Genomic DNA, 14039 nt, shown 5'->3' on the forward strand with positions numbered 1-14039 from the left:
TCTCTATATAAAATAATAGAATAATTTTAATAATAACTAGTCACATTAAAAATAACTAAAATTATAAAAACATAATATGTTTTACTAATACAATATATTGTATTAGTCATGAAAAATAAAAATAGCCATTCAATTTTAAGAAAATATAAATAATTTATATGAGAAATTTTATAATTAGTTTCAAAATTAGAAGTATTTTTCTATTTATATAATTTATAATATTTTAAAAAAATATTGCTATTTAAGTTTATAAAATTAAAAATAATTTATATAAGAAAATTTTCTAAGTAGTTTCAAACTTTTAAATATTTTTTTTTTGCAATTTATATAAATTTTATGATAAATATTTTATCATAATATTTTTTTTTATAAAACTATAATAATTAAAATATGTTATTTTATTTTATTTTAAAATAATTATCACAATATTTTGATAATTTTAATTGTAAATATAAATATTTATTTTTATTTTGTTGTATTATTTCAAAGTAACTCATTAATTAATTTTTGCAAAAATAAAAAAAAATACTGCAAAACCAAAAACCAAAATGTAAATCTAAAAACCAAAAAGCAAAAACCAAAAGCTGAAAACCAAAATCTAAAAACCAAAAACTAAAATCTAAAATCCAAAAACTAAAACTAAAAACTACTGAAACAATCATCACCATAGTCAAAAGCAAAATATATATCAAATTATGTGAATATATAAAAAAAAATTTGATGTTGAGTTGCTGACAGAAGAATCGATACAAATTGAATGGATTGACGTATTTGACTCACTTTTTTAGAGATTTTTAATTTTAATGACGTATAATTAATTTCATCTCAGTATCAATTGAATAATATAATATATCAACCATAATTTTTATTTATAGAAATTCAGTTGTCATAATTTTTTTTTTCCCGTCAATGTTTTTTTTTTTTATATTAAATAAATGGGCCAGGCCCAGATAACGGCAGAAGCCCGCTTACATAAAAAACTATTACAAGCCCAAAAGAGAACGGGCAAAAGGCAAGGATTAAACGGGCCCTCGGCCCAACTTAGAAACCGCACGACCCAGACCGCCAGCACGTCGAGGAGACTGGCTCGCCACGTGTAGGGATCTGCACCTTTCACGCGTCACGCGGCGTCACCGCCTCAACTTGACCGCTCCGCCAGAAAGCCGCCGGAATAAACACCATCGTCATCCTCGTTCGTCGGAGCTCAGAAACCGGTAAGCCTCCAACGAACCCATAGCCTCTCTTCACCGCCATGTCATCACGCCTGAGGGATCCATCGAATCTCGAGATCTCCTCCGACTTTACATACTTCAAACCCTAGACACGCGAACGAGGAACCCTCTCTTTCTTTCCTTGAGAGTCGTCACCTCGCCGGAGAGCTTCATCTTCTACCAGGTTCTCAACCACAGTGACCCAACCTCACCTTTGACGACAACCACACCAGACTTGATACAAATCGAACCTAAAAAACCTTTACCCAAAGAAACCCGGGTTCCTAAGCGGCAGCGCGGAGCTTTGCTAGCCTCCGCTCTCCGTAACCAGAAGCCGGCGAAGGCGAATCTAACGGAGACTCCCTTCCCGGAAGCTAGAGCCGGCGACGGTGGATCTGCGGAAGCCTCCACCTCCCGGAAAAACACCACCTCTGAACATGTAAACCGCTCTCTCTCTCCACCGAGGACCTCCCAACAAACGCGTCGTTACTCCAACAGCGCCCCACCGTTAAAGAAGGAGCCGGTATCAGAGCTCGGACAAAGCGAACGTTACCAGGACGGCGAAGAAAGGACGAAAGGGAACCACTCTGACTAACTAAAAAGGACTCCGACGCCGGCACGGACGCTCACGCGCCGACCGACCGCCGGAACCCAAAGCAGATCTAACTTCTCTCTCTAATCTCAAAACTTTTTTGATTCAGTTGTCATAATTAACTATGTATATATATATATATTAAGTTTTTTGGATTGAAATATTATCTCCTATTAAAAACCTTCAAACTGGAGCGTACATTTGTAGTGGCATATTTTTGTATTGAAGCATTTTAAAATATTTTTTGTGGATTTTTGGTATGATTACACATAAACATTACGGGTATGCCCTACATTGATGACTAAGGGCCCATGGAGCCGTAATGGGCTTAAAGGTGGACCACTTCTGATTCATAAAAACCAGGCTGTCTAACGTGCAGCTGTGATCTACGTGTCATACCGTCATTAAGATAAATTCTTGCTAATGTACAAGCGAATAAATCTAGTGGTCCAGTATTCGTTTCCCAAAGTCTATATAGTAACAGTGCATCCATGATATCAAAAGGCTCAATTTTAACTTAACTACATAAATGAAAAGATAATGCGATGATTAAGGAGGTAAATGAATGATTAAGAATGACACGTGGTGAAATCTCAACGGAGCGATTATACAGCTGGGAATCTGAAGAGTTTGACGTAGACTTGTGATCTTTCCCCAGCTTTTAATTAGCTGGCTGTTAACGGGCAACTCTCAAAACCCCAAAAATTTGCATTTCAAGGAAACTATATTTCTTTCAAGATTAAAACAAATAGCAACTTGTGACTAGATGTATATTATAACATTTGAATATAACTATAAAAAATTCCAGAAAATTATTTTGAAAGAGAGAAAGAGAGAGAGAGAGAGAGGTGCGAGTAGGGGAGAAGTCATCTTCTTTATTGCTTCAAGAGTCAATCTTCTTCACTCTATTCCTTTAGGGTTCTTTAATTTGTCTGTAACTCCTTTTTTTGTAATGATATCATTAATAACATGAAAAACAGAAAAAGAGTAAATTATCATCTTCCCTATCTTTAATCTATTCAATAATTGAATTAAAAGGTGGACTGAGAATTAATTAACTACACCTTGTAGACCCCCTAAATATAAAAGAAAACATGCCCTTTTCTTCTTTACATATTGGCTTATACATAGGACGGTGAGAGAGTTTGGCATAAATGTTGTTGCTTCATCTCTCTCTATCTCATTATCTTGCCTTGTAGAGTGTGAATGTATATTTTTGTATACATTAGCTATGAGACACTGAAAAGGATGATATAAAAAAAAAAAAGAGCACCTAGAATTGAAAAGTACAAGAGACCAAATCCTCCATCTTCGATTTTTATCTCTACACCCAACTAAGCCAACGAAGCACACAATTCGACTTCTTCTTGGCTTCTTCAAGAGTCACAGAGAGACACGTATAGGTACGATCTTTATCTCCAATCTCTTCAAATTTTTCTTCAGATCTGAGTTTTTAATGCTCTCTGTTAATAACTGAATCTAGATGAGTCCGTTCCAATTTTCGTTAGTTCTCTCTCTCTCTTAACAGAGCGGAATTCTCCCAGTTTCCATCTTTCCTTTTAGAGTTTACCACTTTGCCCTGACGGGGGCTACCGCTGGTTCTTGTCCAATTATGGACTTATGTTTCGTCTTCTTGTCCTAACAGAAAGTCAAACTAACCGTCTTCTTGTTTTTAACTGATTTTAGTTCTTAGAAACCTGTTGTGATTCAGATTTGTAGTTTGATTTGGTGTGGCAGAAGCTTTGATTTAGAAATGGAGATAGGAGAGAGCCATGACAGGGGTAAAGACGACTCTGCCGCCGTTCAGGCCTCGCCGAGGAGTCCTTTAAGCTCCATAGATCTCGCCATGGACGGCGCCATGAACGCTTCCATCGAGCAGCTTTATCACAACGTCTGCGAGATGGAGAGCTCCGATGACCAATCCCCTTCGAGGGCGAGTTTCATTTCATACGGAGCTGAGTCAAGAATCGATCTGGAGCTGAGGCATCTCGTGGGAGGAGATGTCGGAGAGAGAAAAAAAGACGTTGTCTTGGAGAAGAAGGAAGAAAGCAACAAGGAAAGTAAAAACAGAGAAGGTAGCTTGAGCCACAAGAAACCAGAGAAACTTGCGAAAACAAGCCCTAATTCGAAAATCCCTGGTTCGAGAATCTCTTCGAGGAAATCTCCAGATCTCAGGAAGGTGTCTGTAGATGAAGAGAGTCCTGAGCTAGGACCGTTGTTATTAAAGCAAGCGAGAGAGATGGTTTCATCAGGCGAGAACCTAAACAAAGCTCTAGATTTAGCGTTACGTGCGGTGAAAGCTTTCGAGAAACGCGCAGAAGGAGAGACGCAACAAGGGTTGAATCTAGTCATGTCTCTACATATCTTGGCAGCTATCTACGCCGGTTTAGGTAAATACAACGAAGCGGTTCCTGTTCTCGAACGGTCCATCGAGATACCGATGATAGAAGACGGAGAGGACCACTCCTTAGCTAAATTCGCAGGGTGCATGCAGCTCGGCGACATGTACGGCCTAATGGGCCAAGTCGAAAACTCTCTTCTCCTCTACACAGCGGGTTTGGAGATACAAAGACAAGTTCTCGGAGAAACAGACCCACGAGTGGGCGAAACTTGTCGGTACCTAGCAGAAGCACACGTCCAAGCGATGCAGTTCGAAGAAGCCTCAAGGCTTTGCCAAATGGCTTTAGACATACACAAAGAGAACGGCTCCACAGCTACAGCTTCCATCGAAGAAGCCGCGGATAGAAAACTAATGGGCCTCATCTGCGACGCCAAAGGTGACTACGAGGTTGCCCTCGAGCATTACGTTCTAGCCAGCATGGCTATGTCCTCACAGAACCATAGAGAAGACGTTGCGTCTATAGATTGTAGCATCGGGGACGCCTACATGTCTCTAGCTAGGTTTGACGAGTCGATATTCGCGTACCAGAAGGCTTTGGCTGTGTTTAAACAGTCCAAAGGTGAGAGCCATTCCTCCGTTGCTTCGGTTTACGTCAGGCTTGCTGATCTATACAACAAGATAGGGAAGCTGCGAGATTCGAAGTCCTACTGCGAAAACGCGCTTAGGATATACCTAAAGCCGTCTCCGGGGACTCCCATGGAAGAGGTTGCGACGGGTTTTGTAGAGATCTCCGCGATTTATCAGTCGATGAACGAGCTTGACCAGGCGCTTAAGCTGCTGAGACGCGCGTTGAAGATATATGTGAATGCTCCGGGTCAGCAGAACACGGTTGCTGGTATTGAGGCTCAGATGGGTGTGATCTCTTACATGATGGGGAACTATCCGGAGTCTTACAACATCTTCAAGAGCGCGGTTTCGAAGTTTCGAAACAGCGGAGAGAAGAAGACGGCTATGTTTGGGATTGCTTTGAACCAAATGGGGCTTGCGTGCGTCCAACGTTACGCGATCAACGAAGCTGCGGATTTGTTTGAAGAGGCGAAAGGCATTCTTGAGAATGAGTATGGGCCGTACCATCCCGACACGTTGGCGGTTTACAGTAACCTTGCCGGAACATACGACGCAATGGGCAGGTATATTATTAACACATCTTTTTTATTTTAGGTTATGTTTTTGAAGTTTCTTGCGGTGTAAGAAATGTGTTTCTTGGTTTGTAGGTTAGAGGATGCTATAGAGATACTGGAATATGTTGTTGGGACAAGAGAGGAGAAGCTTGGGACGGCGAATCCGGAGGTTGAGGACGAGAAGCAGAGGCTAGCTGCGTTGTTGAAAGAAGCTGGAAGAGGAAGGATCAAAAGAAACAGAGCACTTCTTACACTTTTGGACAAGAACCCTGAGATTGAACCGAATTGTGGGCAGAGACCGGTTTATTGATGAACCGTGTTATGGTCCGGTCTAAAATGTATATATATACAAACTTCGAGTTCATATACGGTAACTACATCGTCGGGAGAAAAGGTTTTGTGTTTTCTGATTTTATTAGAGAAAAAGAAAGAAAGGTTTTATGTTTTCTGATTTTATTAGAATCTCTGATTCAGAATACTACGAACATTCATGTTGCATTTGTATTTGTATCTATTGGCTTTTGATTTTTTTTTTTGTTATTAATAAAGAGTAAGAGCAATTCATTTCTCGTTATGATTTCCCGACTAGATATTACGTGGAAAGTTGATATGATCACCTTTGAATTTCTTCGGTTTATTATCAAAAGCACCAAAAATACAGAGAGGAGATAAAAGTAACCATTTTATAAAAGTATGTAATTTTCTACATAGGAGTCTCTTTTGATTTTGAGCACTAATTTTTGTTTCACAAGTGTTTGGTTACTTAAATGTATTTTGAAATCTGAAAATCTTTTTAAAAGGAGAACTGATTTCATCACTGAACCATTTGTTCACCAAGGTCATCCTCATCCCTTGTTTTTAGCTTTACCAGATGCAAAGACATGCGGGGCATGTGGCATCAGTCAGTATAAGAGCATGATTAATCCATGCTCTTAATTCGAGGTTTTTAACTCATGATTTGATATTTTTTTTAACATTTTTTGGGTAAGAGTCAACTCTTACATATTTTATTTAAGAGACGGTTCTTAATTTTTCTTAGTTAAAAGCTAAAAAACGATTCTTAGCCGAAATTAAAAACTCCACTCTAAAAATCCAAGTTAATCATGGCCTAAGAGCATGATTAATGAAGGTTCTTAGGGATAGGATTCTTAGCGTAATTTAAGAACCGGTTTTTAACTTTTTCGTTTGTTAAAGTTAATAACCGATTTTTAAATTACGCTAAGAACTTCATCTTTAAAAACCCCTATTAATCATGGTAAGCATTGGAGTTCATTGAATGTGAATTTGCTTTATGTTTTGAGTGCGCTACTTTGCCATATGTGGTTAGAAACCAAAAGCATGATAGACATCCTATAACCTTATGCTTTGGTGAAAAGGCGAGTCCTGGTCAATGTTGATAACTGTATAACCTATACTTATATATGCAGATTCTCAGTCCTGGTTAATTATATTTTCTTTCAAGATAACAGAAGACGCCACCACTGTGTCTCTCAAAAAAAATATGACCTTTACATCTTAGCATCTAACACCAACAATGCTAGCCAAAAGATACTCCAATGTCTAAAGACATACAGCCACAACTCCAACCACCAGTCATGGTCAATCATATATAAATAAATATTTATTTTTTATATTTTGTTTTAAAAGTTTAGATTTTATTTCGGATCGTATGTATCTGAACTGAACCGATAAAACCCGATTCTCAACGATATATAATCAATTTATGAGTTTTAAGATATGATACAAACTAAGAATCTATAATTTTGTTCATAAATCAAAAACAAATTTCCATGGATGGTGAATTAGCCTAGGAAGCTTATTTGGTTTCTAGAATCTTGAAAAATTATATAAATGATTAATCTAATAACTTTAAATTGGAAATCAATATACAAATACAAAATAAAATAAAATGATTTGAGACAAAATGATTTTTTTAAAAAAGAAACTGTGATCCAATAAAACCCGCTCTAGGTATTTCAGAATCAGAATAGAATCTAATTTCAGATTTCGTTATTTTTCAAAATTGTTTTTTGGAAGGTCACCAAATTTATTTTTTTGTTTCTGGTCAAATTATGTTTTCATAATTTTCTAATCACGACTCCGGTTTAATGTTTCAGTCGTTTTTCCCTTAAAAACAAATTGACAACATGTTTCAATTTTCAACCGATTTTCATAATTAAAAAGAATTTATTCATTATTACAATATTACAATATTTATTCATCTTCCCGACAAGATAGGTTGTTTTTTTCTTTTTGTAAAAGTTATCTGGTCATTGTTTATTCTACGTTTCTTATTCTACTACATAAACAACTACACATTCGTCTTTTGATCTCTGTTTTCGCACCCCTGGAGATTTTCTTGGTAATATTTTCTTCCTCAATGTTGTTACTTTCGATTATTCGTCTTCGCGCCAGGTTCTTCGTAGTTCGATTCAGTACTTAGTTTAATAGAAATATCGTTGACTTTTAATACGCTTCTAGATATCTCAAGTCAATAGATGAAACTTTTTGATCCTCATCTTTAAAGAAGGATACTAAGAAAATTTCTGGTGAAATCGTGTTTCTTATTATCGTAGATACTGTATGCTGCATGAAGATGCTCAAGGACCCTGAACACCAAGTTGCTGGTCACATGGCTAAAGATGGGAGGCTTGGTCCGCTCGTGGATGGAGAAGGCCGATTCTTCAAGCCATTTCAGAGTAATGGTCGTGGGGAAAACGAGGCTAAGTTCTACGAGTCCTTCTCGTCCAACAAGAATGTTCCGGATCATATCCGTGGATATTTCCCCGTGTATCACGGCACTCAAGTAGTGGAAGCATCTAATGGATCTGGCAAGCTTCCACACATAGTTCTTGACGATGTTGTTTATGGTTACTCAAATCCCTCGGGAATGGATGTTAAGATTGGATCTAGGACATGGTACCCGGGTGTATCCGAACTGTATTTCAACCAATGCCTAAAGAACGATAGAGAGACCACCTCTGTTTCCTTGGGGTTTAGGCATGCTGGTTTTAAGATCTTTGACCACCAAGAATCGAGGTTTTGGATAGTCGAGTACAAGGTTGTTCATGGGTACAAAGTTGACGACGCTAGATTAGTTCTAAGGAAGTTTGTGTCATCCAACTCGCTAGCTGACTCGATACCAGACTGTGCATTTGCGTCAGAAGTTTACGGCGGTTGTAATGGGATCTTAGCGCAGTTATTAGAGCTTAAAGCTTGGTTTGAAACTCAAACGCTATACCATTTCAGTTCTTGCTCGGTTTATATGTTTTATGAGAATGAATCGATTTTGATGAAAGGAGGAGAAGGTGCGCGGGCACAAGTAAAGCTGGTGGATTTTACGCATGTTCTTGATGGAAATGGTGTCGTCGACCATAATTTCGTGGGTGGACTCTCCTCTTTCATCAAGTTCATCCAAGATATACTTGAGAGCTAGACAACAGCGATAAAACAGATACTTCTAGGCCTAAATATAGGCACTAGGGATCATTCATGTTTCCCCTTCAATTGTATAATACTTTTGGTATACGAACCAAACCATTGTACTGTACTTCTCACTTGAGGATTAACCAAATCTCCATGAAACTTAGCTAAGCCTATAGCTTATTTGGTTTCCTGTTATAGCAAATGGTTTCCTGTTATAGCAAAGCTACATTGTATATTTAGGTAAAGAAAATACTTGAAGAAGAAATAATGTCAACGTCAGTAAGTTGAAACATTAGTGAAAAGTATTACTTAGGAGCAGTTTTCATCTTAGAACATAATCTTACTCAAAAAGCCACTAAGTTGTTACTCAACTCTAAGCCACATAACACCTAAAAACATAATGTATGTTTTATTGTTGGCTTCACTTTTAGCTGTTTCTATATATATCTGAATATTTACAAGTTAAATGCTCTTCATAATTATTTGATTAAATTTTTCTTCAAGATCTTGTTTTGTGTAATTTTCTTATATGTATCTCCGGATTCAGACAATATGCAAGACACTTGTCCAACGGCTCCGGGAGGACAAAGCATCTTCTTCATCAATGGCTATCCTTGCAAGAATCCGTATAAACGCTCAGGATTTCAAGTCCACCAAACTTACTGTAGCTGGAGACACAGACAACTATCTCCAGTCGAACGTTGCAGTGCTCACTGCATCAGAGTTTCCTGATCTCAACATTCTCGGCCTCTTTTCTCAAAAAAAAAAAAACATTCTCGGCCTCTCCGACTCACCCACTGACCTGTAAAGGGACGGATCCATATTTACAAATTTATTAGAAAAGAATTTAGTATGTAATACAAATTAGAACAAAACTTAAAATATCTGATTAGAACTCTGGAGAGTATCCGAAAGTCCTAGTCTAGTTATACAGTTAATAGGCAGAACATAATTTTAAAAATATAAAAAAAATTTCGAACTCCGAATCACGTTATATTGGTTTTCATTTAATTTGGTAGGGTACTCCATCTATTTCAAAAAGATATATTTTTTAGAAAAATAATTTGTTTCACAAAGATATATATTTTATGTTTACTATACAAAAATTATAAACTTTAAAAAAATTGATTTTATTGAATTACTAGCGGTTAAAAAATATTAAAAATTAAAAATTAAAAAATTACAGAAAACAATACATTTGTTATAGTGATTTTGTGTGTTTTCTTAATATGTGTGAAAACGTTAGAAAATACTCTCTCCGTTTCATATTGTAAGTAGTTTTAAGAAAAAAAAATTGTTTCGAAATGTATGTAATTTTTATATTTCTAGATAATATTTACATTTATTGAATATAGTGTAACCAATCAAATTAAATATACTTATTTTTTATTTGTTAAATTATATCTAACCTATTTATTATATAATATTTTTTAAAACATAATAATTTGTGTGTTTTTAGTCAAAACTACTTACAACAACCAATCCATTAAATTCTGCAAAGAAATATTATGTTTGTAATATTTGGTGTGTTTCATAATAAAAGATGACAAAAGAAAAGATTGAAGGATTTCTGAAGCGGTGGCATACTATGAGAGCGACACAGTCGCGAAACAAATGCCACGTCAAATAAGGTTAAAAGCTTAATTAAGATTAGATTTTTCTTTTTCCTTGTTTGAGTTTCTCAAGGTTATTTTAGGAGGTTATTGGAGATAAATTAAAGTTGTCAGGATGTATATTTTGCGGATCAAAAATTCAAAAATTTTAACGAAAAGATTAGAAAGCAAGCTGATATTATTTTTATACATTTTTGTTCATATGTTTGATCGAATTAGAATTTTTTTAATTATATATCAATAATATGTTAAGAGTCTTATTAAGACTAAACATAACTATTAAATACTCCATAATACAATTAACACACAACATAACATAACATATCAATTCAGTATTCTCTATTTTATAATACAGAGGTAGAAACATTCAAAGGAAAGCGAGACGAACGCCGCTCTTTCGCCTCCCACGTTCACTTAACTAACTCTCTTCTCCTTGAACAAATTTGATTCTTCGAAGCCTCAAGAGAAAGAAAGACCTCTCGAAAATGGGGAATTTTCTGGCCAAGGAACCGCCGCCTCCGGTGGTTCTTGTCCCTCCGCTCTTTGATTTCCCACCTCTCTCCGCCCGTAACAGGTATATCATCAAAATTATTACAGAAAAAACTGTATTGTATACACTTCAACTCGTGTCGTGTTGTGTTCAGTTTGGTGAATCTTTATGTGTCTATGTTAGTCTTTCAGACATGATCATTTGTTTAATGTTCAGCTTTGGATCAGTTAAATGTCTTTGAGGGGGTGTGATGCAGGATGTTGGAACCATCATACAACTTGTTGTTTGGGAAGCTTGCTTTGAAATGTCTCTTTGAGGATTACTTCGAAGACGCTCGTCAATTCTCTGCAAAGTTTTTGTTGAAGCCTATTGATGATCCTCATGTGGACTTGGTTGCATCTGTATCCATTTAAAACAAACATCTCTTCCTTTTATTTACCTCTCTCTTTATCATGATATGCTGTATTTGAGGATGGTGCAAGTTATAATTTTGTTTCCTTAAATAGTAAAAGCTTTCAGGCGCTCTAGATCGTAAAGCGGAAGGTGATCTCGTGGGGAATGCATTGTTTCGCTGGCAAAGGTAAATGTATTTTAACTTTTGTTACTGTCGATAAATAGAATAATGTTTAACATTCTTGTTACTAAATGGTGCAGTGATGTTGATGATCCTCATACTTTTGTGGACCTCTCTGTGTCCACCTCCAATCCGTAAAACTCCGTGCTATTTTACATTATCTTCTGGGCACTCATCTTCTTTACAACCTTTTTTGTAATCATTTACTTTGTTTTGTCATCACTCAGGGTTCTACTAATGAGGTCTTCTGCTTACTACCCTAAATATGGAGTGGGAGCGTTTGCAATCTATCCTTTACTTTCAAAAAAAGCGTGAGTTTCATTTTAGGGAAGAAACATGTTTTATTGGATTTTTTTCTTATAATGTAATGCTTTGATTTGAATATGAGTGATGCTGGGAGGAAACTAATATTAATGTTGTGGTTTCGGGGGCCTGGGGACGAAACTAATATTACATTTGGCCCGAACCTTATGGTATTTAAAATAAAAATGTTTTGGATATGAACATATGTTGTTTTTGTAGTGAACAGTTGTCTGACGAATATGGAATTATGGGGTTGAGATATGGCTCAACGAATTTGTCTCTCGGAGCTACTGTCTCTCCTTTTACTAGTAAGCACTTCTAGTTCATCTGCTTCTTTGTTGCCTACACGATTCTGACCCTTTTAATCCACATTCCAGCAAAGGACGAGTTTCCTAAGAGTGCATGGTTGGTAAGCAAGATGGGAAGGCTTACAGTAGGAGTACAATATGAGCCGCTATGTGGTACAATGTTCTATTTCACTAGTCACACTTGGAATCTATACATTGTGTGATTGAAAGAAAGTGGGCATCAACAATAGTATTGGGGACTTTGTGTTAGATGCAGAAAACAAAGACACCGCAAAATACAGCGACCTAAGGAACTGGAGTTGTGCTGCTGGTTACGGAGTAGGGTCAAGAAGCCCCTTAAGCCCTTCTTTCAACTTTGGCCTCGAACTAGCCAGGAGCTCTCAGGTCATACTTTTAAAGTCCGTTTAGATGAAGCATGGCTGTTATGATGTCTATATCATAGTGTTATCCAATGAAACATCAGTATTTCATTTTGTGCTAGTTTTTTCTTAGTCTTGCTGATATTGTTACCCTTCTTGTAACTGCAGTTTATCGCTTCGTTCTACCAACATGTAGTTGTCCAAAGGCGGGTAGGAATCCTTCAAACTAGTTCTTTCTTCGTGCAGCATCCATTATTAATTAAGTCTATTGGTATGTAAAATTTAATACAACTTCTAGCTCTGACATTAATTAGACTTGGAACAGGTGAAAAATCCTTTTGAAGAAGACGAAGTAGTTGGAATCACAAACTACATTGACTTAGGTTTTGAGCTACAAACGAGGTAGTCAACATCTATCTCTGAGAACAAAAACATTGTTAGCTAATGTCTTTTCTATACGGTAACATAGCTTTATTGTTGTCCATAACTGAAGGGTTGATGATTCCAAGGCGTCAGACAACCTCCCAGATTCTTCTCTGCAGATGGCTGCGTCTTGGCAGGCCAATAAGAACTTCATGCTGAAGGTATACTATTTCTCCTTTCTACGTATGATCCAGAAAGTTTGATGATAAAAGTCACAATCTCAGTATGTTATATTTGTTTTTGCAGGGTAAAGTTGGAGCTCTAAGCTCAACATTCACATTAGCATTCAAGTCCTGGTGGAAACCGTCTTTCGCATTCAATATTTCAGGTATGTCCTCCATAAACCAATCTTCAGTTATGGAGATCATTGTTGAACACTGAGAAATCTATCTCTAGATGAGCATAAGCTCTTTGTCTATAAGACTGTTCTGTTACATGAACATGTTGGTCCGTTTTTGATGCAGCAACTACTAATCATTCGACTAGAGAAACAGCATATGGGTTCGGTCTCCGTGTTGATAACATAAGAGAAGCCAGGTCAGTCCATTTGTGACTAGTTTGAGTTCAATCAAAATCCTATTTTAACTTTCATGGTCTCAAACAAAGCAGTATATGAGTTTCTTTTGGTTTATTTCATGACATTTGCAGTTACCAAAGAGCAGATCCAAACTTTGTAATGCTGACACCAAACAAAGAACACCTGGCTGATGGGATTGTGTGGCAAATGGGGAAGAGACCAATGTTTCAATCCGATTTAGACGCTGAAAACTTCAGTGAGCTGCCTAAAGAACTTAGACCTCCCCAGAAGATTCTCTAAGCTTTAAATAAAATCTTTTCTTTTTCCTTAATTTTTATTTTTCATTTCTTGATTTTCACAATAAGCTTGACTAAAGAGAAGTTATACAGCAGTAATAAAATGGCAACTCTCTCCGGTTACTAAGCTTGAATAGGCCCTGGGATTTTGATCGAACTGAAATTTTGGTTATTGATTTGGTTTGATGGTTAGTTAGTTGTTTTTAATTTAAAAACCTCTAATCATGTTAAACTGATTCTTACCAAAATTTCAAACCAAAAATAACTAATTAAAATTAGCTAAAATCATTTAAATTAAATTAAACTGAATCTAATCGAAACAAAACAACTTCAATTAATTTTAATATAATTTTTATCAACTGAACTAATTGAATATAAAATTAAATCGAATTTTTGTTTGGTTTA

General features: G+C 36.5%; 3 protein-coding genes across 9 annotated transcripts; all 3 read left to right on the top strand.

Moving 5' to 3' along the window:
- Positions 1-2635: 2635 nt before the first annotated feature.
- LOC103875175 (protein KINESIN LIGHT CHAIN-RELATED 2) lies at positions 2636-5899 on the top strand. 6 transcript variants are annotated; one of them, XR_004448844.1, is made up of 4 exons: positions 2641-3206; positions 3541-5334; positions 5419-5710; positions 5743-5899. XR_004448844.1 is itself a non-coding variant. In XM_009153656.3 (3 exons), the coding sequence occupies exons 2-3, from the start codon at positions 3557-3559 to the stop codon at positions 5633-5635; spliced, it is 1995 nt and encodes a 664-aa protein (XP_009151904.1). In that variant the 5' UTR covers positions 2636-3206; positions 3332-3556; the 3' UTR covers positions 5636-5892. The 6 variants fall into 6 exon arrangements, 5 of the variants coding, with proteins under 5 accessions (XP_009151904.1, XP_009151905.1, XP_009151906.1 ...); XM_009153656.3 differs by having other exon boundaries at positions 2636-3206; positions 3332-5334; positions 5419-5892; XM_009153657.3 differs by having other exon boundaries at positions 2636-3206; positions 3515-5334; positions 5419-5892.
- Positions 5900-6134: 235 nt separating this feature from the next.
- LOC103875176 (inositol polyphosphate multikinase beta) lies at positions 6135-8973 on the top strand. Its single transcript, XM_009153659.3, has 2 exons — positions 6135-7687; positions 7902-8973. The coding sequence occupies exon 2, from the start codon at positions 7916-7918 to the stop codon at positions 8759-8761; it is 846 nt and encodes a 281-aa protein (XP_009151907.1). The 5' UTR covers positions 6135-7687; positions 7902-7915; the 3' UTR covers positions 8762-8973.
- A 1191-nt stretch (positions 8974-10164) lies between these two features.
- On the top strand, positions 10165-13826 carry LOC103875177. 2 transcript variants are annotated; one of them, XM_033274153.1, is made up of 14 exons: positions 10165-10938; positions 11111-11255; positions 11367-11434; positions 11509-11562; positions 11656-11739; positions 11951-12039; positions 12109-12192; positions 12296-12423; positions 12567-12608; positions 12724-12800; positions 12892-12982; positions 13068-13149; positions 13286-13358; positions 13470-13826. In XM_033274153.1, the coding sequence occupies exons 1-14, from the start codon at positions 10850-10852 to the stop codon at positions 13636-13638; spliced, it is 1275 nt and encodes a 424-aa protein (XP_033130044.1). In that variant the 5' UTR covers positions 10165-10849; the 3' UTR covers positions 13639-13826. The 2 variants fall into 2 exon arrangements, with proteins under 2 accessions (XP_033130044.1, XP_009151908.1); XM_009153660.3 differs by having other exon boundaries at positions 10182-10938; positions 12290-12423.
- The last annotated feature ends 213 nt before the right edge of the window (positions 13827-14039 follow it).

Source organism: Brassica rapa, chromosome A06 (assembly GCF_000309985.2).
Source record: "Brassica rapa cultivar Chiifu-401-42 chromosome A06, CAAS_Brap_v3.01, whole genome shotgun sequence".
Lineage (NCBI taxonomy): Eukaryota > Viridiplantae > Streptophyta > Magnoliopsida > Brassicales > Brassicaceae > Brassica > Brassica rapa.

What these genes read in the sequence shown, in the direction of transcription:
- LOC103875175 (XM_009153656.3), top strand. Translation starts at nt 3,557, where the DNA reads ATGGAGATAGGAGAGAGCCATGACAGGGGTAAAGACGACTCTGCCGCC. An exon ending in ACATACGACGCAATGGGCAG is followed by an intron (nt 5,335 to 5,418) that starts GTATATTATTAA and finishes CTTGGTTTGTAG; the next exon opens with GTTAGAGGATGCTATAGAGA.
- LOC103875176 (XM_009153659.3), top strand. Translation starts at nt 7,916, where the DNA reads ATGAAGATGCTCAAGGACCCTGAACACCAAGTTGCTGGTCACATGGCT.
- LOC103875177 (XM_009153660.3), top strand. Translation starts at nt 10,850, where the DNA reads ATGGGGAATTTTCTGGCCAAGGAACCGCCGCCTCCGGTGGTTCTTGTC. An exon ending in GGTTTTGAGCTACAAACGAG is followed by an intron (nt 12,801 to 12,891) that starts GTAGTCAACATC and finishes CCATAACTGAAG; the next exon opens with GGTTGATGATTCCAAGGCGT. An exon ending in ATAAGAACTTCATGCTGAAG is followed by an intron (nt 12,983 to 13,067) that starts GTATACTATTTC and finishes TTGTTTTTGCAG; the next exon opens with GGTAAAGTTGGAGCTCTAAG.